This window comes from Chlorocebus sabaeus, chromosome 6, assembly GCF_047675955.1.
Source record: "Chlorocebus sabaeus isolate Y175 chromosome 6, mChlSab1.0.hap1, whole genome shotgun sequence".
Classification (NCBI taxonomy): Eukaryota; Metazoa; Chordata; class Mammalia; order Primates; family Cercopithecidae; genus Chlorocebus; species Chlorocebus sabaeus.
This window is the reverse complement of record NC_132909.1, coordinates 9,110,877-9,133,023: the sequence shown is the minus strand read 5'-3', so window position 1 is coordinate 9,133,023 and position 22,147 is coordinate 9,110,877. Positions and strand designations below refer to the sequence as shown.

At 51.5% G+C, this 22,147-nt stretch overlaps 1 protein-coding gene across 7 annotated transcripts in view; it reads right to left on the bottom strand.

Moving 5' to 3' along the window:
• The window catches only part of PLEKHA4 (pleckstrin homology domain containing A4), a 31,839-nt gene extending 13,274 nt beyond the window's left edge, over nt 1-18,565 (bottom strand). For 2 of the 7 annotated variants that reach the window (XM_073016206.1, XM_073016211.1), the window contains exons 1-12: nt 18,028-18,565; nt 17,484-17,573; nt 15,141-15,248; nt 12,234-12,306; nt 12,024-12,124; nt 11,003-11,112; nt 10,125-10,340; nt 9,515-9,794; nt 4,494-4,541; nt 4,284-4,364; nt 3,959-4,108; nt 2,475-2,573 (exon numbers count right to left, since the gene is read on the bottom strand). In XM_073016206.1, coding sequence (XP_072872307.1) covers nt 2,475-2,573; nt 3,959-4,108; nt 4,284-4,364; nt 4,494-4,541; nt 9,515-9,794; nt 10,125-10,340; nt 11,003-11,112; nt 12,024-12,124; nt 12,234-12,306; nt 15,141-15,248; nt 17,484-17,567 — 1,350 coding nt within the window. In that variant the 5' untranslated portion in view covers nt 17,568-17,573; nt 18,028-18,565. Of the gene's footprint in view, nt 1-2,474; nt 2,574-3,958; nt 4,109-4,283; nt 4,365-4,493; nt 4,542-8,519; nt 8,595-9,514; nt 9,795-10,124; nt 10,341-11,002; nt 11,113-12,023; nt 12,125-12,233; nt 12,307-15,140; nt 15,249-17,483; nt 17,574-18,027 lie in introns of all 7 variants that reach the window. The other 5 variants (XM_073016210.1, XM_073016205.1, XM_073016207.1 and 2 more) reach the window with 5 other exon arrangements.
• Between the last annotated feature and the right edge of the window lie 3,582 nt (nt 18,566-22,147).

Sequence of the window (22,147 nt, the reverse complement as noted above, 5' to 3'; positions counted from 1 at the left end):
GATCTTTGCTAGTGAGAGAATGACTTCAACAAGAGGAGAGATTTAGAACCAGGGGAGAGAGCAGCTCTGGATCTGAAAGTAGGTATTAAAATGAAAGGCATTGGCCAGGCGAGGTGGCTCACACCTGTAATCCTAGCACTTTCGGAGGCCAAGGCAGGCACATCAGAAGGTCAGGAGTTCAAGACCAGCCTAACCAACATAGTGAAACCCCATTTCTACTAAAAATACAAAAATTAGCCAGGCGCGGTGGCGGGCACCTGTAGTCCCAGCTACTCAGGAAGCTGAGGTAGGAGAATTGCTTGAACCCGGGAAGTGGAGGTTGCAGTGAGCCGAGATTGCACCACTGCACTCCAGCCTAGGCAACACAGCAAGACTCCGTCTCATAAATAAATAAATAAATAAATAAATAAATAAATAAATAGAGGGGCCGAAAGTAGGTATTAAAACAAAAGGCATTGGCCAGGCACGGTGGCTCACGCCTATAATCCCAGCACTTTGGGAGGCCGAGGCGGGTGGATCATGAAGTCAAGAGATCTAGACCATCCTGGCCAACATGGTGAAACCCCATCTCTGCTAAAAATACAAAAATGAGCTGAGCATGGTGGCGCATACCTGCAGTCTCAGCTACTTGGGAGGCTGAGGCAGGAGAATTGCTTGAACCTGGGAGGCAGAGGTTGCAGTGAGTTGAGATTGTGTCACTGCACTCCAGCCTGGCGACAGAGCAAGACTCCATCTCAAAATAAGTAAGTAAATAAAAAATAAAAGAAGGGCTGGGTGCGGTGGCTCATGCCTGTAATCTCAGCACTTTGGGAGGCCAAGGCTGGTATATCATCTGAGGTTGTGAGTTCAAGACCAGCTGGACCAACATGGAGAAATCTTGTCTCTACTAAAACTACAAAATTAGCCAGGCATGATGGCACATGCCTGTAATCCCAGCTACTCAGGAGGCTGAGGCAGGAGCATTGCTTGAACCTGGGAGGCGGAGGTTGCGGTGAGCTGAGATTGCGCCGTTGCACTCCAGCTTGGGCAACAGAGCGAGACTCCATCTCAGAAACCATAAGAAAATAAATAAAATAAAAATAAAATAGTAGGCCGGGAGCAGTGGCTCACTCTGGTAATTCCTGCACTTTGGGAGACCGAGGTGGGCGGATCACCTGAGGTCAGGAGTTCAAGACCAGCCTGACCAATATGGTGAAACCCCATCTCTACCAAAAATAGAAAAATTAGCCGGGCGTAGTGGCGGGTGTCTGTAATTCCAGCTGCTTGGGAGGCTGAGGGAGGAGAATTGCTTGAACCTGGGAGGTGGAGGTTGTGGTGAGCCAAGATTGTGCCATTTTACTCCAGCCTGGGCAATAGAGCAAGACTCTGTCTCAAAAAAATAAAAATAAAAAAAGAGTATAATGGATTGTTTGTAACACAAAAGATAAATGCTTGAAGGGATGGACACCCCATTTTCCATGATGGGGTTATTATACATAGCATGCCTGTACCAAAATACCTTATGTACTCCATAAATATATTCATCTGCTATGTACTCACAATACATTTTTTAAAAAGAATGTTGTAGGCTGGGCGCAGTGGCTCACGCCTGTAATCCCAGCACTTTGGGAGGCCAAGGCAGCGGATCACCTGAGGTCAGGAGTTCAAGACCAGCCTGACCAACATGGAGAAACTCCGTCTCTACTAAAAATACAAAATTAGCCAGGTGTGGTGGCAGGCGCCTGCAATCCCAGTTACTGGGGAGGCTGAGGTGGGTGAATCACTTGAGCCCGGGAGGCAGAGGCTGCGGTGAGCTGAGATCGTGCCATTGCACTCCAGACCAGGCAACAAGAGTTAAACTCTGTCTCAAAGAAGGGAAAAAAAAAAAAAAAAGGAATGTTGTAAAATTATAGCCAACTTTACAGCAAAAATTAGGCCAGGTGCAGTGGCTCATGCTTGTCATCCCAGCACTTTGGGAGGCCGAGGCAGGCAGATCACTTGAGGTGAGGAGTTCAAGACCAGCCTGACCGACATGTCTCTACTAAAAATATAAAAACTAGCCGGACGTGGTGGCATGTGCCTATAGTCCCAGCTACTTGGGCAGCTGAGGTGGGAGAATAACTTGAACCTGGGAGGCAGAGGTTGCGGTGCACCAGGATTGTGCTACTGCGCTCCTGCCTGGGTGACAGAGTGAGACTCTGTGTCAAAAACAAACAAACAAATAAACAACTTTACAGCAGAAATTAAATAACAGCTAGAGAAAACAGCATTCAACATTGAAGGTTAATTACAATTCAAATGAGAGAATAAGAAAACAAACCCTAAAGGCCATGGTCTTAACTAAAATAAGGGGTTTAGATTGAAAGGACTGAAAGCAGGGTAAGGGTGAACTGAGGGGGGCCTGGATTCTGTGGGCGGAGATTAAATGCTAAAAGGATTTCCAGGCAGAACTTGGAGTTGGGGGTGGGTCTTGGGGTCTCCAAGCAGGGATTTACCTGGGGAGAACCGAGGTGCAGCAGGTACTCCAGGGTCTCTCTTAAGGTGCCCAGCTCCTGCTCCAGGCCACTGTATGTGTCCCAAACCCTCTCTCGCTCCTCAGGTTGCATAAAGGGGGAGACACAGGTTAGCTCCCTCTCCCACCAGATCCTTCCCTACCCCATCATTTGTCAGCTAAGGAGGAGGAAAGGGAGCTTGGTCCCTGGAGCCCTGCAGTCATATGGACTACAATTCCCATGGGCCTCTTTGCTTGGACTACTGGGAACCCCAAAGTCTGTATGGAACCTGCAATTCCAGTGCACTGCTAGTACAGACAAGTAAGAGCATTCCCTGAATACCCAGGATTACTTCTGCACCCTCCTGGGTAGCAGAGTCTACAGATCTAATGAATTCATTAGACAGTCAAAAGACCACAGCACCAGACCAGGAGTGGCGGCTCACTTCTGTAATCCCAGCACTTTGGGAGGCCAAGGCGAGCGGATCACTCGAGGTCAGGAGTTCGAGACCAGCCTGGCCAACATGGCGAAACCCTGTCTCTACCAAAAATACAAAAATTAGCCGGGAGTGGTGGCGAGGGCCTGTAGTCCCAGGTACTCAGGAGGCTGAGGCAGGAGAATCACTTGGACCAGGGAGACAGAGGTTGCAGTAAGCCTGGATCCGGGCGCTGCACTCCAGCCTGAGCAACAGAGCAAGAATCCGTCTCAAAAAAAAAAAAAAATAATAACCACAGCACCCACTCACCCTGCGGCAGCAGGAACTTCCTTACCAATACCAACAATAACAATGATAATATCAGCTAACACTTATTGGGCATTGACCATGGGCTAGGCACCGTTCTCAGCTCTCTAATTCCTATGAGGTAGTTACTATTATTGTCTCCGTTTTGCAGATAATAGTTATAACTGACACTTAAGTATTGCTTACCATGTGCCAAGTACCTGAAGTGTTAAATATTCATTCATTCATTCATTTACACATATCACATATAATAATTCTCAGAGTTACTTAAGGCCGGGCACAGTGTGGCTCATGCCTGTAATCCCAGCACTTTGGGAGGCTGAGGCAGGCCGATCACCTGAGGTTAGCAGTTCGAGAACAGCCTGGCCAACATGGCCAAACCCCATCTCTACTAAAAATACAAAAATAAGCCGGGTGTGGTAGCACGTGCCTGTAATCCCAGTTACTCGGGAGGCTGAGGTGGAAGAATTGCTTGAACCCGGGAGGCGGAGGTTGCAGTGAGCTGAGATGGCACTACTGCACTCCAGCCTGGACGACACAGCAAGACTCCGTCTCAAAAAAATAAAATAAAAATAATAGAGTGGTTACAAGACAATGAGGAGAGAGAAAAATAATAAAATAAAATGTGGAGTGTAGACTTCTGAAGAACGATCTTCCTATGAGCGCTCTGCGGCAGATCCCCTTCATAACCACTTGCATAGTCCTGGGGCCTCCTAGGAGGGCGGGCCCCTTCCCAGGTGCTCACCTGAGTCAAGTGACAGAGGGTCGCCCTCACACTGACCAGCCGGTCCTGCAGGAGGCGCTGGCGACCCCAGGCCCTCCCGGGAGCCCCAGCCTCCCTGGTGGCTTGGCCCAGCTGCTGCCGGGTCAACTCCAGAGCTGCTTCTAGTTGCTCCTGCACCAAGAGAGAGGGTGGTTAGACTTCGGAAGCCATGCCTAGTCCCAAGAAAAAAGAAAAGGTATCCTCTCATGTCCCGGATATCCAGTCAGCATCCTGACTTCCACAGTCAGGAAGGGCTCAGGGCAGGCAGAGAGGCCAGGCACCCCATCCTCGGTCCAGGGCCTCGTACCTTCTCCTCCTGCCTCTGGTCTATCTCCTCCTGCAGCCTCCGCAGGAGCCGGTCCTGCCCGCACAACTTGGTCAGCAGTGTCTGGAGAAAGGAGAGCGGGAGCTACTGATGGTCCAGATCTGGCTCTTCCCCTGCCGCTCCTCCCACCATCTAGAACATTCTCTCCCCAACTCTGGGAACTCAGGAAGGATTGGATCAGTGAGAACTTACATCTGTCTCCAAGCTTTGGTGGAAAGTTGACTCCAGGGGAGGACCCGGCTGAAAAGAGGGAGAAAAGTCAGGGGTCAAAGGGGACAGGCTGGTCATTATTGTAACTCAGTGCTGAGCCACGCCCTGTTGCTACTGATAGGTGCCCCACTATTTATTTATTTATTAAGAGATAAGGTCTTGCTCTGTCACCCAGGCTGGAGTGTAGTCATGCGATCATGGTTTGCTGCAGCCTCAACCTCCTGGGCTCAAGCAGTCCTCCCACTTCAGCCTCCTGAGTAGCTGGGACCACAGGTGCACATACCATGCCCGGCTTATTTTTGTAGTTTTAAAATTGTTGTTGTTGTTGTTGTTGTTGTTGTTGGTAGCAATGGGGTTTTGCCATGTTGCCCAGGCTGATCTCAAACTCCTGGGCTCAAGCAATCCTCCTGCCTCAGCCTCCCAAAGTGCTGGGATTATAGGCATGCACCATCATGCCTGGCTTTTTTGTTTGTTTGTTTTGAGGCAAGGTCTGTCACCTGGGCTGGGGTGCAGTGGCATGATCATGGCTCACTGCAGCCTTGAACTCTTACCAGCCACCAGTGCTGGCTAAGGTATTTTGTTTGCTTGTTTGTTTGTTTGTTTGTAGGGCTGGGGTCTCACTATGTCACCTAGACCAGTCTTGAACTCCTGATCTCAACTATCCTCCTGCCTTGGCCTCCCGATGTCCTGGGATTACAGGCATGAGCCACCAAGCCTAGGGACCCCTCTCCTTATCAGCTTCCTTCTAAGCATTAGCAGACTTCAGTAGACCAACTTCCAGATTCTTGGCTTCAGAAAGATCAATAATGGGCTCTTGATCAAATAGCCATGGCAAATATTATAATTAATGGAGAAGTTTAGACGTTTTATTTATGATTAAGAATAAAACAAAGGGCCAGGCGTGGTGGCTCACGCCTGTAATCCCAACACTTTGGGAGGCCGAGGCAGGTGGATCACAAGGTCAGGAGACGGAGACCATCCTGGCTAATGTGGGGAAAAGAGAGATCAGACTGTTACTGTGTCTACATAGAAAGTAGACATAAGAGACTCCATTTTGTTCTATATTTGAGATGCTGTTAATCTGTCACCCTACCCCCAACCTTGTCCTTGCAAGAGACATGTGCTGTGGTGACTCAAGGTTTAACGGATTTTGGGCTGTGCAGGGTGTGCTTTGTTAAACAAGTGCCTGAAGGTAGTATGCTTGTGAAAAGTCATCACCATTCTCTTAATCTGAAGTACCCAGGGACACGTACACTGCCAAGGTCGCAAGGACCTCTGCCTAGGAAAGCTAGGTATTGTCCAAGGTTTCTCCCCATGTGATAGTCTGAAATATGGCCTTGTGGGAAGGGAAAGACCTGATCGTCCCCCAGCCTGACACCCGTGAAGGGTCTGTGCTGAGGAGGACTAGTATAAGAGGAAAGAAGGCCTCCTGGCAATTGAGATAGAGAAAAGCATCTGTCTCCTGCCCGTCCCTGGGCAATGGAACATCTCGGTGTAAAACCCGATTGTATGTTCTATTTACTAAGATGGGAGAAAACCGCCTTAGGGCGAAAGGTGGGACTTGCTAGCACAATGCTGCTCTTTAAGCACTAAAAACGTTTATGGAGATGTTTACATATGCATATCAAGGCACAACACTTTTCCTTAAACTTATGTCACAGAGATCTTAATTCATATGTCTTACTGCTGACTTTCTCCCTACGATGATCCTATTATCCTGCCACTTCCCTTTTTCTAAGATGGTAAAGATAATTATCAATAAATACTAAGGGAACTCAGAGACCGGTGCCGGTGTGGGTCCTCTGTAAGCTGAGCGCCGGTCCCCCGGGCCCACTTTTTCTTTCTCTATACTTTGTCTCTGTGTCTCATTTCTTTTCTCAAGTCTCTCGTTCCACCTAACGAGAAACGTCCACAGGTGTGGAGGGGCAGGCCACCCCTTCAGCTAACACGGTGAAACCCGTCTCCACCGAAAAATACAAAAAATTAGCCGGGCGAGGTGGTGGGCACCTGTAGTCCCAGCTACTCAGGAGGCTGAGGCAGGAGAATGGCGTGAACCCGGGAGGCGGAGCTTGCAGTGAGCTGAGATCCGGCCACTGCACTCCAGCCTGCGCGACAGAGCGAGACTCTGTCTCCAAAAAAAAAAGAATAAAACAAAGTGCAGGGCACAGTGACTCACTCCTGTAATCCCAAAGCTTTGGGGGGCCAAAGAGGAAAGATCACTCAAGCCCAGGAGTCTAAGATCAGTCTGGATAACATAGGGAGACCTTCTCTCTGCAAAAAAAAACACAAAAATTTAAGAATAGGGCCGGGTTTGGTGGCTCATGCCTGTAATCCCAACATTTTGGGAGGCCGAGGCAGGCGGATCACCTGAGGTCAGGCGGATCACCTGAGGTCAGGAGTTCAAGACCAGCCTGACTAACACAGTGAAACCCTGTCTCTACTAAAAATACAAAATTTAGTAGGACATAGTGGTGAGCGCCTGTAATCCCAGCTACTTGGGAGACTGAGGCAGGAGAATCACTTCTCAGTGAGAAGTGATTGCAGTGAGAAGGAGGTTGCAGTGAGCTGAGATCACGCCATTGTACTCCAGCCTGGGTGACAGAGCAAGATTTTGTCTGAAATGAATAAATAAATAAATAAGTAAATAAGCTGAGCACGGTGGTACACGCCTGTAGCCTCAGCAACTGGGGAGGCTGAGGTGGGAGTATCACTTGGGCCCAGGAGGCTGAGGCTGCAGTGAGCCGTGATTGCACCACTGCACTCCAGCCTGGGTGACAGTGTGAGACTCTGTCTCAAAAAAAAAAGAAAAAGAAAGAAAGAGAGAGAGAGGCCGGGCACGGTGACTCACACCTGTAATCCCAGCACTTGCCGAGGAGGGTGAATCATGAGGTCAGGAGATTGAGACCATCCTGGCTAACATGGTGAAACCCCGTCTCTACTAAAAATATAAAAATTAGCTGTGTGTGGTGGCGCATGCCTGTAATCCCAGCTACTCAGGAGGCTGAGGCAGGAGAATCGTTTGAACCCAGGAGGCAGAGGTTGCAGTGAGCTGAGATTGTGCCTCTGCACTCCAGCCTCACGACAGAGTGAGACTCCATCTCAAAAAAAAAAAAAAAGAAAGAAAGAAAAGAAAGAGAGAAAGATGGAGGGAGGGAGGGAGGAAGGAAGGAAAAGAGAGAGAGAAAGAAGGGAAAGAAAGGAAGAAGGAAGGGAGGGAGGGAGGGAGGGGGAGGGGGAGAGAGAGAGAGAAAGAAAGAAAGAAAGAAAGAAAGAAAGAAAGAAAGAAAGAAAGAGAAAGGAAGGAAGGAAGGAAGGAAGGAAGATGGAGGGCGGGAGGAAGGAAGGAAAAGAAAGACAGAGAGAGAAAGAAAGGAAAGAAAGGAAGAAGGAAGGAAGGAAAGAAGGAAGGAAAAGAGAAAGAAGATAGATGGATGGTGGGAGGAAGGAAGGAAAAGAGAGAGAGAGAAAGAAAGAGAAAGAAGGGAAAGAAAGGAAGAAGGAAGCAAGGAAGGAAAAGAGAAAGAAAGAAAGGGAGAGAAAGAGAGAATGAAAGAGGTTTTTGCGGATGTAAATTAAGTTACAATGATGTCATAGGGGTGTCCTAATAGGAGGAGACGGACAGCAACAAAAACACAAAGGAAGATCGCCATGGGATGATGGAGGCAAAGATGTAGCCACAGAAAAAGCCACAGAACCCCAGGAATTGCTGGCAACCACCTGAAGCTAAGAGAGACTCAATAAAAGCTCCTCCCTAGAGCCATCAGCAGGAGTATAGCCCTGCTGATTCCTTGACTCCAGGTCTCTGGCCTCCAGAACCGGAAGAGAATCCATTCCTGTTGTTTTCAGCCATGCACTTTGTTACAGCAACCACAGGAATCTAATACCTACCCAGGGGCTTTGAAATGTCTACGGTTCTCTAGGCACCCTAGGCCAGGAGATGACATTCCTCACAGAGAAGAAAGGAAAGGAGGGGGCTCCGGTATATTCGGGGTACTCCAGGATACCTACCAATAAAACCATGGAGGCCCGGGTCCCAGGGGGCCGCGGCGGGAGCTGGAGATAAGTGGAGGAGCCTGAGGGTGCCTGGGAGGAATGTTGAAATGGAGATGTTTAGAAATCGGCATGTCAGTGACAAATAGTAGAGTGGGCGTGTCCATAATTGAATTGCTTTAGGAGATATTTTGAGGTTCAGAACTGGGCCCTCTCAACTTCCTCAACGACCTGCTCTCCAGCTGTGTGCCACTGTGGGGACACAGAGGGTGATAATAAATGCACCAGCCTGGCAAAACAGCCCCACAGGATGATGGAATTTGCTGCTCTCACTCTCAGACTTGCAGTCAGCTATGGATATTCTGAGCTACAGTCCCATTATGCTCAGACAAAACAGCAGGTAACCAACTTGCAAGGTGAACTGGGGACACAAGGGAGATGCAACCCTCTCACTGCACTGTATTGGCACGGAGTATCCAGGACTACAATCCCCATGATGCTTAAAGAGCAATGGCTGGTCCAGGCGCGGCCCATGCCTGTAATCCTAGTACTTTGGGAGGCTGAGGTGGGCGGATCACCTGAAGTCAGGAGTTCGAGACCAGCTTGGTCAACATGAGGAAACCTCGTCTCTACCAAAAATACAAAAATCAGCCGGATGTGGTGGCAGATGCCTGTAATCCCAGCTACTTGGGAGGCTGAGGCAGGAGAATCGCTTGAACCCGGGAGGCAGAGGTTGTAGTGAATCGAGATCGTGCCACAGACTTCTAATCTTGGCGACAGAGCAAGACTCCATCTCAAAGAAAAAAAAAAAAGCAATGGCCGCAGAACAGCCTAGAAAGACAGCCCAGGTGCCTGATAGGTAATAGGGTTCAAGCTCTCACCTGAGCCCAGCTGAGATCATTACAGACCACAATACCCATGACACCCAGGGAGCAACGGCCTTGAGAATATGGAAAGACAGCCCTGAGGCCTTATGGGAGATGTAGTCCCCTCCTTCTCACCTCTCTGCTCACCTGTGTTCTGTGCTCCTGACTCCAGTGCTGGGGACTCCTGGGGGGCTTTCCTCCCCCAGCTTCAGAGGGAGGTCCTCGGCGGGGAGTGGGGGGTCGGGAGAGGGTCTGGCGTTGGGGGCCCCAATCCAGAGGAGGTCGGACATCAATGCGACTCAGCGGGGTGTGAGGTCGGGCAGGGGGTGCTGTGTCTCCTGAGGGGGCAGGGGGTCGCCGCGCAGGAGCAGAACGGGGACGGGGGAGGCTCAGAGGCGAGGGAGGGCGAGAGAGGGGGGTGAACAGGCTGTGGGAAGGAGAGAATCGGGGAACTGAGTCAACTAGAGCCCTTTCCATCCACCTCCTTACCCATCAAGTCAGCCTCAAGTACATGTCCCACTTCACTGTGTCTTACTGTCCTTCTGGGTTAGAATCCTCCTCTACTGTCCAAATTCTCAGTAATGTCCGCTTTGTGGCATCTTCCCCTCCAGTCCTCCCCCACAGGCTGTGACCACCCTCACAGGAGCCCCAGCAAGTCACACACAGTCAGGCAGAAAGCTCTAAGGCCCGCCCCCAACCAGTTTCCGGCCCCGCCCTTCATTTAGGCCACGCCCCCACCTGTGTCCTCCCTACTCACTCGGGGCTCCTCGCCCTCCGGATCTGGAGTCCAGACTGGAGGTCAATTGTGGGGCTGGGAGTGAGCAGCCTGGGTCTACCCCGACCTCTGGAGAGTCGAGCCACTTCCGGTGATTCCGAGATGCGCCCCTCTTCCCCGCTGCTCACCTCCGGGGGACCACCTGGGCCGCCAGGGCCCTCCCCGGGCTGGGGTCGTGCGGGTGACCTGGTTTGCCCACTAGCGAGTGGACACAGGTAAGATATCACTCCTTCGAACTTCATAACAGCCCTATTCTCTTGTCACAGGTAAGAACACAAGGATGCACCCAAAAAAGGAAAGCTGTGCACTATAAATCATCGTCCCCTTCTTCAGACGCGGAAACTGAGGCCTCCAATGTGGAACTGACCTGTGCGCCAGGCCACAACGTCTGTCCAGGTTGCTGGACCCAATGCCCCGGAATATGGGATAGACTCAGGCAGGTAGTCCAGTTTCCAGCCTGATAATTGGCGCAAGCCATGTCAGAGCTTAAGATAATCTGACATTTTTTTAAAAACCTGACGCTATCTTTTACCTGCCATTGTTTAGGTGGCAGCTCAGGGGACTTCAGAAGGAGCCAATCCGAGAGTGTGGAACATTGATCATTCCTGGGGCAGAGCAGAGTGCGTGATTGAACGGTCAGCTGGGGGGCGGGGACGGACAAGGTGGTGGGCGGAGCTTAAGGGAGAAAGACTTTTGCTGATTGGAAAAGTTCCCTGGAGGTGGGGCCTAGAAGACGAGGCGCCTAACTAGAAGACTAGTGATTGGACACTCAAGGGGGCAGGGCCCCAAAGGGGAGAAGTTGCGGTGATTAGACTGACTCAGGCTGGAGGGTCAGGAGCACGGCTTGGACCTCTACTCACCCATCGTCCCCCTCCGCACGGGAGGCCCGGCCCAGCGCTCGTAGCCAGCCCCGCAGGTCTTCTAAGGTGTCAGCGGCCAAAACGTAGGTCCTCATGCCCGGGTGCTCTGCCTGCGGGAAGAGAAGGCTTGGAATCCGGACTCCCGGGCCTTGTAAAAAGGAGGACAGGCCGGGCTGGCGGCTCACTCCCGTAAGCCCAGTGCTTTGGGAGGCCGATGCGGGAGGATCGTTTGAGACCAGCCTGGGCAACATAATGAGACCCCCCCACCCGCCACCTCCTTCCGACCCTGTCTCTACAAAAAAAATCAAAAAATTAGCCGGACGTTGTGGAGCGCACCTGTAGTCCCAGCTACCCGGGAGACTGAGGCGGGAAGACTGTACTTTGCGTCACTGCACGCCAGCCTGGATGACAGAGCAAGATCGTCAAGAAAAAAAGGAAAGAGAGAAAGAGGGAAGGGAAGGGAGAGAAAGAAAGAGAGAGAGAGAAAAAGAGAGAAAGAAAGAGAGAGAGAGAAAAAGAAAAGAAAAGAAAAGAGAGAAAAGAACTGGCCAGGCGTGGTGGCTCACACCTGTAATCCCAGCATTTTGGGAGGCTGAGGTGGGCGGATCAACTGAGGTCAAGAGTTTGAGACCAGCCTGGCCAGCATGGTGAAACCCCATCTCTACTAAAAATACAAAAAAATTAGCCGGGCATGGTGGCGTGCACCTGTAATTCCAGCTACTCCAGAGGCTGAGGCCGGAGAATCCCTTGAACCCAGGAGGCGGAGGTCACAGTGAGCTGAGATCGCACCACTGCACTCCAGCCTGGGTGACAGAGTGAGACTGTCTCAAAAAACAACAAAACAAAAAAACAAACCAAAACAAAATCAAAGGAGGATGCAATTGACGCTTGTCAAGACCTTTTATCTCCAGTGATGGATACTCCAGTGCTTGTTAGGACTTGGAGTTTCCTCAGCAGATATCTACCCGCCCTCATCTCCAGTTCCCATTGCCTGGTGCACAACACGGATGGACGGACTCACGGTGAAGGTGAAGCGCCGCCCTCGGGGGGCTCCCGGCCCATCTGGCCTAATATTGTAGCTGGGGAGCAGGACACTGCCCAGGACACTCTCCTCACGGCTGTCTGCAAAGAGGGGCTGGGGTCAAGGATCACACAGGGATCAGGAGGCCAAGACGCTAGAGAGAAGGGCAGGTGGGGGGGCCCTCCCACCCCAAGCCAGCCAGCCACTGACCCTTGTAATAAAAGAGGCAATGGCCGGAGAGGACGAACCAGCGGCGTTTCCAGAGACGGAGCCCCGAGCTGTCCTGGGGAGAGAGATGGGAGGAGGGGCCTGAGTAAAGGGAAACAAAAAAAAGAGATGAAGGCAGTGATGATGGGGACAGAGAGCCAGAGAGAGAAAGAAATTTGGAGAGAGGAAAACAGAGACATAGAGTAGGGATCAAGGGAGTGGGGTGAGGCTGGGCACAATGGCTCACGCCTGTAATCCCAGCACTTTGAGAGGCCAAGGCGGGCGGATCACTTGATTCCAGGAGTTTAAGACCAGCTTGGGTAACATGGTAAAACCCCGTCTCTTACTAAAAAAACAAAAATTAGCCGGATGTTGTGGCGCATGCCTGTAGTCCCAGCTACTCAGGAGGCTGAGGAGGGAGGATCATTTGAGCCTGGGAGTGGGGTGGAGGCACAGGAGAAAGACCCAGAGAGAGAGAAGAGACAGAGACACACGTTTGGGGCGATGGAGTGGATAAGAAGGAGAGCTGGAAACCCTCTGAACATAATAGAATAGAAGCCCTACTTCTATTATAAGTGTGGTGGCTGTGCTGACATAGATTCCGGACTCCCCTGCTTTCTTTTCTTTTCTCTCTCTCTCTCTTTTTTTTTTTTTTTTTTTTTTTTTGAGACGGAGTCTTGCTCCGTAGCCCGGGTTGGACTGCAGTGGCCGGATCTCAGCTCACTGCAAGCTCCGCCTCCCGGGTTTATGCCATTCTCCTGCCTCAGCCTCCGGAGTAGCTGGGACTACAGGCGCCCGCCACCTCGCCCGGCTAGTTTTTTTGTATTTTTTAGTAGAGACGGGGTTTCACCGTGTTAGCCAGGATGGTCTCGATCTCCTGACCTCGTGATCCGCCCGTCTCGGCCTCCCAAAGTGTTTTTTTTTGTTGTTTTTTTTTTTAAGACAGAGTCTTGCTCTGTAGCTCAAGCTGGAGTGCAGTGGCGTGATCTCGGCTCATGGCAACCTCCGCCTCCCAGGTTCAAATGATTCTCCTGCCTCAGCCTCCCAAGTAGCTGAGATTACACCACACCCAACTAATTTTTGTACTTTTAGTATAAACAGGATTTCACTATGTTGACCAGGCTGGTCTTGGACTCCTGACCTCAAATGATCTACCCACCTCGGCCTCCCAAAGTGCTGGGATTACAGGCATGAGCCACTGCGTCTGGCCTCCCCCACTTTCAAACTATGCTCTGGAACAAGTCACTTCCCCCTAGAATCCACCCTCATGTTTTCTCGTCTATCCATTGGAGATTCAGAAGTTTTAGGGAGCTGTGGATGAGACATGGATCATATATAGGCAGAGACTTTAGCTACAGAGACTTAGTCCAATTATTCTGGAGACTGAGATACAGACAGGCCAGGAAGGTGGCACTGAGCCATGACCCGAATTCAGCATCTCCACATCGCCTCTGCCTGAACTACTCCACTATCTCCGACCTCGTGTGCCTCTTCTCCTCAACCCATTCCCATAGAAGCCCGCATGATCTTTTAAAATTACACATCAGATCACGTTAGTCCCCTTTTCGAAACAGAGAATTAAGAACACTTAGAATTAAGTCTCAAATTCCTTTCCATCACTTACTGTTTTGTTTGTTTGTTTGTTTGTTTTTGAGATGGAGTCTCGCTCTGTCACCCAGGCTGGAGTGCAATGGCACAATCTCGGCTGACTGCAATCTCCGCCTCCCGAGTTCAAGCGATTCTCCCGGCTCAGCCTCCTGAGGAGCTGGGACTGCAGGTGCCCGCCACGATGCTGGATAATTTAGGTTGTTTTTATTTTTATTTTTTATTTTTATTTTTATTTTTTATTTTTTGAGACGGAGTCTTCGCTTTGTTGCCCAGGCTGGAGTGCTGTAGCGCGATCTCGGCTAACTGCAAGCTCCGCCTCCCGGGTTCACGCCATTCTCCTGCCTCAGCCTCCCGAGTAGCTGGGACTTGTCGCCCAGGCTGGCATGCAGTGACATGAACACAGTTCACTGCAGCCTCACCTTCCTGGGCTTCAGCAATCCTACTGCCTTAGCCTCCCCAGTAGCTGGGACTATAGGCGCACACCACCACACTCAGCTAGGTTTTTTTTGTTTGTTTTGTGTGTGTGTGTGTGTGTGTGTGTGTGTGTGTGTATTTTTTGTAGAGATGAGGTTTCTTCATGTTGCCCAGGCTGGTCTAGAACTCCTAAGCTCAAGCGATCTTCCCACCTTGGCCTCCCAAAATGCTGGGGTTACGCCACTGAACCTGGCCTCTATGTTACTTCTTCATAGCCCTTCCTGCAATCTGAAATGATCAAGTTCATTTATTTATTTACTAATTTATTATCCACCCATGTTCCACCTGATCTGGAATGTACTATAAATACTTGTTTGTGTTATTTGCATGGTGTGTGCCCTGGGATTGAGAACACTGTAAGCGTTCAAGAAGTACTCAAGAAAGAATGAACGAATGGGCCAGGCATGGTGGCTCACGCCTCTAATCCCAGCATTTTAGGGAGCTGAGGCGGGCGGATCACTTGAGGTCAGGAGTTTGAGACCACCCTGGCCAACATGGTAAAACCCCATCTCTACCGAAAATACAAATATTAGCTAGGCATGGTGGCGCATGCCTGTAAGCCCAGCTACTCAGGAGGCTGAGGCATGAGAATCACTTGAACTGGAGGCCAGAGGTTGCACTGAGCCAAGATTACACTATTGCCCTCCAGCCTGGGCAACAGAAAGAGACTGTCTTAAAAATAAACAAACAAACAAACAATGACAGAATAAGGGGAGGGGCAGTGATAGTAAGAAAAAGAAAGCCTATTTGGGGACTTGGAAGGTGAGAGACAGAGGACAGCCAAGGGCACAGACTCCAGTGTCCTTTTCCTTCTCCTACTGACCCCACCTGCTTATGAAGCCAGCCTCGGATGTGCACGGGAAGGTTGGGATCCCTCCTGAGCGCATTGCCTCTCTTCCCAAAGGCATGGACCTTGTTTACTGCCCGGGTGGGCTTCTGAGGAGAGAAGGGGACAGAAGTGAACAGGGAGAGCCTAGGATGGTCCCGGGATGGGGTGAGGGTGGACACAGGCAACCGTAGGCTCTCGCTTGGCTGCCCTGAGAAATGGGTCAAGGACCAGCCAGGCGCAGTGGCTCACGCCTGTAATCCCAGCACTTTGAGGGGCTGAGGTAGGAGGATCACATGAGGCCAGGAGTTCGAGACCAGCCTGACCAACATGGTGAAACCCCGTTTCTACTAAAAATATGAAAATTAGCCAGGCACGGTGGCGTGTGCTCGTAGTCCCAGCTACTCGGGAGGCCGAGGTACAAGAATCTCTTGAACACAGGAAGCAGAGGTTGCACTGAGCTAAGATTGTTCCACTGTACTCCAGCCTTCGTGACAGAGTAAGACTCTGTCTTAAAAAAAAAAAAAAAAGTAAGTCCGGGCACAGTGGCTCACGTCTGTAATCCCAACACATTGGGAGGCTGAGACGGGCAGATCATGAGGTCAGGAGATCGAGACCATCCTGGCTAACACGGTGAAACCCCATCTCTACTAAAAATACAAAAAAGTTAGCCGGGTGTGGTGGTGGGCGCCTGTAGCCCCAGCTACTCGGGAGGCTAAGGCAGGAGAATGGCGTGAACCCGGGAGGCGGAGCTTGCAGCGAGTGGAGATCATGCTACTGCACTCCAGCCTGGGCGACAGAGCGAGACTCCGTCTCAAAAAAAAAAAAAAGAAAAGAAAGAAAGAGAAGGGTCAAGGTGGGGGCTGAGGGTGGAGATCAGAATTGGGAGGTGTTCTTATTGCAGAGTTAAGAGACTTTTTTTTTTTGAGACAGCCTCTTTGGAGTGCAGTGGCCTAAACACTGCAACCTTTACCTCCTGGACTCAGGTGATCCTCCAGCCTCAGCCTCCCATATAGCTGGGACCACAGGCACGTACCACCACACCCAGCTAATTTTTTGACTTTTTGTAGAGGAGGGGGTCTCACTTTGTTGCCCAGACTGGGACAAACTCTTTTTTTTTTTTTTTCCTTTTGAGGCAGAGTCTCGCTCTGTCACCAGGCTGGAGTGCAATGGTGCAATCTTGGCTCACTGCAACCTCCACCTCTCAGGTTCAAGTGATTATCCTGCCTCAGCCTCCCGAGTAGCTGAGATTACAGGCACGTGCCACCACGCCTGGCTAATTTTTGTATTTTTACTAGAGACAGGGTTTTGCCATGTTGGTCAGGCTGGTCTTGAACTCCTGACCTCAGGTGATCCACCCCCCTCAGACTCTTAAAGTGCTGGGATTATAGGTATGAGCCACTGCGTTGGGCCGAGATTCTCTTTTTGATGGGCAGAGGGAGGTGTTCAGAGGCAAGGAAGAGGCGGTAGGGAAGTAATTTCTTGATCAAGGGTCCACTGCCAAGAAGCAGATGCCCTTGGCCACCAGAGCTAGAGCTGTAGTAGGGGCTTTTGGGATCTGAACTGGGACTATGGGCTGCAAGGTCCCCATAATCAGGGGGAACTCTCACGCTGAGTCCCCGGTGAACCAAAGGATGCCCTGGTGCCCTGCGGTCACACCACTTAGCAACCAAGTCCAAGGAGAGGAAGCCTCAAATCCCTCCATCCTGCCCGGATGGAGCCTCGTCTCCCGATGCCCACAGATATCTCAAGCATCCTTAGCCAGGTCCCCACAATATGCCCTTCCTGGGAAGCGGTGGTACCGACCAAGGCTGCGTCAGATCTCTGGGCTCCAAACACAGGAAAGGACATGTGTGAAATGGCAGGAGGAAAAAGAAATGAGTGTCTCCCTAAGCTTTTGGCCAGGATGCCGATTTGGGATGCAAGTATCTGGGGGCCCCTTGGGTCTTACTGTCAGAGAAGGGTCTTTCCTTATAGGATTTCATTAGTGGATAGACTGGATGGCAAGAGATAGGACAGCAAGTTCTAGCACTGATCAAGAGCAGCCCGCTACTTCTGAGAACTCGAGGGGCCTCATGGCTGGGGAGCGGCTTTATCTTAGCAACCAGGGTCAAGGGAGGTTGTTACTCTGGTTTAGAATTAGGAAAATAACAAAGGGTGGGGACAGAGCTGGGAGTGCCTCTGAATTCCTAGCTGTGACTGGTAGGCAATTTGGGACCTTACTATGTCTGGCAGACCCCGTTGCTAAGGATCCTTGTCCTTAACAACCAGAGTCCTTGGGGAAACAGAGGGATGGGCGGCCCAGAACCCCACCTTCCTCCCCATCCCCGCCAGGAAGCTCAAACCTTGGGGCTCAGGCTGCTGAGTGAGGAGATGGTGGAGGCGCTGCTGGCCAGGCTCAGGCTGCTGCGAGGTCGGCTCCCCTCCATCAAGGGCTGGGGAGAGAAAGAAAGGGGCTGTGTCTCCGCAGTGACGGGTGCAGGACAGAGATGGGGTCAGGGGCTTGGAGGTCTGAGGAGGCTGCAGAGAAAGAGCCTGTTGTTTCGGGACTGAGGGGCTGGGGGAGGCCATGGCCCGTGACCACATACCAAGAGTGGTGCCAAGAGAGGTAGGCGGCCCTGGCAGCTGCGGGAGGGGGCAGCTGTCTGCAGCCCAGGCCAGAGAATAGGGAATCCTTTATTCCTCCCCACTGCACTCAGGCCAGGAATTTGACCCTCTCTGAGCTTAAGGACCCCCCATTCCCTGCCTCCTTCCGGCTGCCCCAGGCTACCTGTCTCCTGCCCTCCCACACGCACCCCCAAAGCATCCCTGCCAACTCCCCAAGCCAAGCCCTGCAGCAGCAGGAATGTGCACCCAGAGAGCCCCTCCCAGCCCAGCCAGGGAACTTACCCAGCTCTAGGATCCCAGTGACAGGGGGCAAGAGGACGGTGTGGGTGCTGCAGCAGCACCCAGGCAGTCTCCCGCCTCCTTTGTCTCTTAGCTGCTGTCTCTCATAGTTCTCAATCTCTCTCCTCACCTGCTCACTTTTTGTCTCTTTGTCTCCTGTCTCTTATGCTCTCTCTCTCTCTCTCCGTTTTACACTATCTCTCTCCCCAGTCTCACTTTCTGTGTCTCTCCTCTCTCTGATCTCTATCTCTTCCAGTCTCTGTCTCACTCATTCTCTCCCTCTATCTCTCTCCAATCTTTCTGTTTTTGTCCAAATCTTTGATTGACAGACTCACAGGGTCTCTTCTTTAAGTCTCTATCTCATTCACGTGTCCTCTCTCCTTCACACTCAGTCTCTTCCTCTTTCTGTCTCTGTCTCTGACTCTCCACGTCTGCCGTTTCCTCCCCTTTCTCTTTCCGATTTCCCTTCTCACTGTCTCCCTTCCTCCCTCTCCCAGTTTCTCTTTCCTCTCTGCTGGTCTTTCCCTGCCTCTGCCAGCCGCCCACGCTGCTGTTCTCCCCTCCCAATCCCGGCTGTCCCCGCCCCTTCTGGCCTCCCCACTACAGCCTGACCCCTGGCTCAGCTGCCCCCACAGCTGAGGGGAGGGGCTTGGGTCCCCCAATTCCTAGGTCCCCTGAGGACCAAGGTTGGGGCTTCTCAGTGTTTGGAGAGTTGGACCTGAGGCCTGCACTCCAGAGCCCCTGTGGGTTTGCTGCTGTGGTTGGGGGCCTGGGCCACTGGTGTCCTACACGGAGGAGGTTTGTGTCTTGCAAGGGGTGGGCACTCAGACTTCCAAAGCCCTGGAGGGAATGGGTTAGGGATCCAGACTCCTGGGTGCCCCAGAAGGCCTGAGCTAGGAGTCAGGACTCCTGAGTCATGAATGAGCTGGGGGTCTGGAAACACGGCTGTGATTGGAAGGGGCCAGGGATGGTCTGTCCAGGTCCCCTAGGGAGAAAAGGGGATGGTCCCAGTAGGGCAGGGTGAAATGGAGAGTTCCAAACCTCCACCTCAGATCCAGGTGGGAATTCTCTTCTAGACTTGAGGACAACTCCCTCGAGAGAGACATGGTTCCTTGGTATATTCTGAGGAACAAGATTATGCATCCGTAGGTAGGGGAGGAGAGCTGGGGGCTGGAACTGTCACCCCGGGCCTGGAACTTGTAGCAGAAGCGCCCCCACTCGCATGAAGAGTGCCACCTAGGCAGACTTGCGGTTTGTGGAGGCAGAGCTATTGCCTAAGTCTGAAGCAGATGAAACCCAGGAGTGGAGCCTTGTGCCTGTGACCGGGAAGGAATCCAAGCTTTTGGTTTAACCACCATTCACCATGCATCTGTTGAGCACCTACTATGTGCAGGCACTGTCTGTTGCAGTCACTGAGAAGAAAGCAGTGAACCCTGGCCGGGCGCAATGGCTCATGCCTGTAATCCCAGCACTTTGGGAGATCAAGGCAGGAGGATCACTTGAGACCAGGAGCTCAAGACCAGCCTGGGCATCATAGCGAGATCCTGTCTCTATTTAGAAAATGAATTTTTTTTTTTTGAGACAGAGTCTCGCTCTGTTGCCAGGCTAGAGTGCAGTGGCACGATCTCGGCTCACTACAACCTCCGCCACCTGGGTTCAAGTGATTCTCCTGCCTCAGCCTCCTGAGTAGCTGGGACTACAGGCACGTGTGACCACGCCCAACTCATTTTTTTTTTTTCTTTTGAGACTGAGTCTTGCTCTGTTGCCCAGGCTGGAGTGCAGTGGATTCACACCATTCTCCTGCCTCAGCCACCCGAGTAGCTGGGACTACAGGCGCCCGCCACCACGCCCAGCTAATTTTTTTTTTTTGCATTTTCAGTAGAGACAGAGTTTCACCGGGTTAGCCAAGATGGTCTCGATCTCCTGACCCTGTGATCCGCCTGCCTCAGCCTCCCAAAGTGCTGGGATTACAGGCATGAGCCACTGCGTCCGGCCTAATTTTTCTATTTTTAGTAGACACAGGGTTTTACCATGCTGGCCAGGATGGTCTCAATCTCGACCTCATGATCTGCCCGCCTCAGCTTCCCAAAGTGCTGGGATTACAGGCGTGAGCCACCACACCTGGCCTAAATTAATTATTATTTTTTTAAAAGCACTGAGCCTAGCAAAGTGCCTGATCTCATAGTGCTTACATCTTCATTCTCATTTGCAAGGAATCTGGACTCTGCTGTGACTATCTTAGTCAAGTGGTTTCATTTTCAAGCCTGTTTCCCCATTTGTGAAATGGGAACAATGACACCCTCGTACTCGGGCAGGAAACCAACTGCGTGTGAAAATAGGAGACTCTAGCTGTGCATGGTGGCGAGCTCCTGTACTCCCAACGACTCGGGAGGCTCAGGCAGGAGAATTGCTTGAACCCGGGAGGTGGAGGTTGCAATGAGCCAAGATCACACCATTGCACTCCTGCCTGGGTGACACAGCCAGACACCGTCTCGAAAAAAAGAAAGAGAGAGAGAGAAACAGAGAGAGACAGAGAGAGAGAGAGAAAGAGAGAAAGGAAGGAAGGAGGGAGGGAAAGAAAGAGAGAGAGAGAGAGAAAGGAAGGAAGGAAGGAAGGAAGGAAGGAAGGAAGGAAGGAAGGAAGGAAGGAAGGAAGGAAGGGAGGGAGGGAGGGAGGGAGGGAGGGAGGGAGGGAGGGAAAGAAAGAAAGGGAGGAAAGAAGAAAGAAAGAAAATGGGAGGCTGCAGGCTGGGCCTTTGGGCTAAATTGGGGTAGGAGACCGGGTACAGTGGATCATGCTTGTAATTCCAGCACTTTGGGAAGCCAAGGCAGGCAGATCACCTGAGGTCAGGAGTTCAAGAACAGCCTGGTCAACGTGGCAAAACACTGTCTCTACTAAAAATACAAAAATTACCTGGGCATTGCGGCACACTCCTGTAATCCCAGCTATTCCAGAGGCTGAGGCAGGAGAATCACTGGAACCCGGGAGATGGAGGCTGCGGTTGAGCCGAGATGGCACCACTGAACTCCAGCCTGGGCAACAAAGTGAGACTCTGTCTCAAAAAATAAATAAATAGGTCGGGTGCGGTGGCTCACGCCTATAATCCTAACACTTTGAGAGGCCATGGTGGGCAGATTGCCTGAGCTCAGGAGTTCAAGACCAGCCTGGGCAACATGGCGAAACCCTGTCTGTATACAAAAAATTAGCCAGGTGTGGTAGTGCATGCCTGTAATCCCAGCTACTCAGAGGCTGAGGCAGGAGAATTGCTTGAACCCGGGAGATGGAGGTTGCAGTGAGCCGATCGCGCCATTGCATTCCAGCCTCAGTGACAGAGCGAGACTCCGTCTCAAAAAAATAAATAAATAAATAACAGGCTGAGTGAGGTGGCTCACGCCTGTAATCCCAGCACTTTGGGAGGCCGAGGCGGGCGGATCACAAGGTCAGGAGATTGAGACCATCCTGGCTAACACGGTGAAACCCCGCTTCTACTAAAAATACAAAAAGTTAGCCGGGCATGGTAGCAGGGGCCTGTAGTCCCAGCTACTCGGGAGGCTGAGGCAAGAGAATGGCGTGAACCCAGGAGGCAGAGCTTGTAGTGAGCCAAGATCGGGCCACTGCACTCCAGCCTGGGCGACAGAGCGAGACCCCGTCTCAAAATAATGATAAAAATAAAATAAATAAATACATAGGCCTGGAGTGGTGGCTCACGCCTCTAATCCCAGCACTTTGGGAGGCCGAGGCAGGCAGAACACCTGAGGTAAGGAGTTCGAGACCAGCCTGGCAAACATGGTGAAATCCCGTCTCAGAAAAATACATAAATAAATAATAAATAAATAAATAAACAGGCCGGACACGGTGACTCACGCCTGTAATCCCAGCACTTTGGGAGGCCAAGGTGGGCAGATCCCCTGAGGTCAGGAATTTCAGACCTGCCTGACCAACATGGAGAAGCTACGTCTCTGCTCAAAAATTACAAAATTAGCCGTGCGTGGTGGCACATGCCTGTAATCCCAGCTACTCGGGATGCTGAGGCAGGAGATTGAACCCCGGAGGCAGAGGTTGCGGTGAGCCGAGACAGCGTCATTGCATTCCAGCCTGAGCAACAAGAGCAAAACTCGCCTC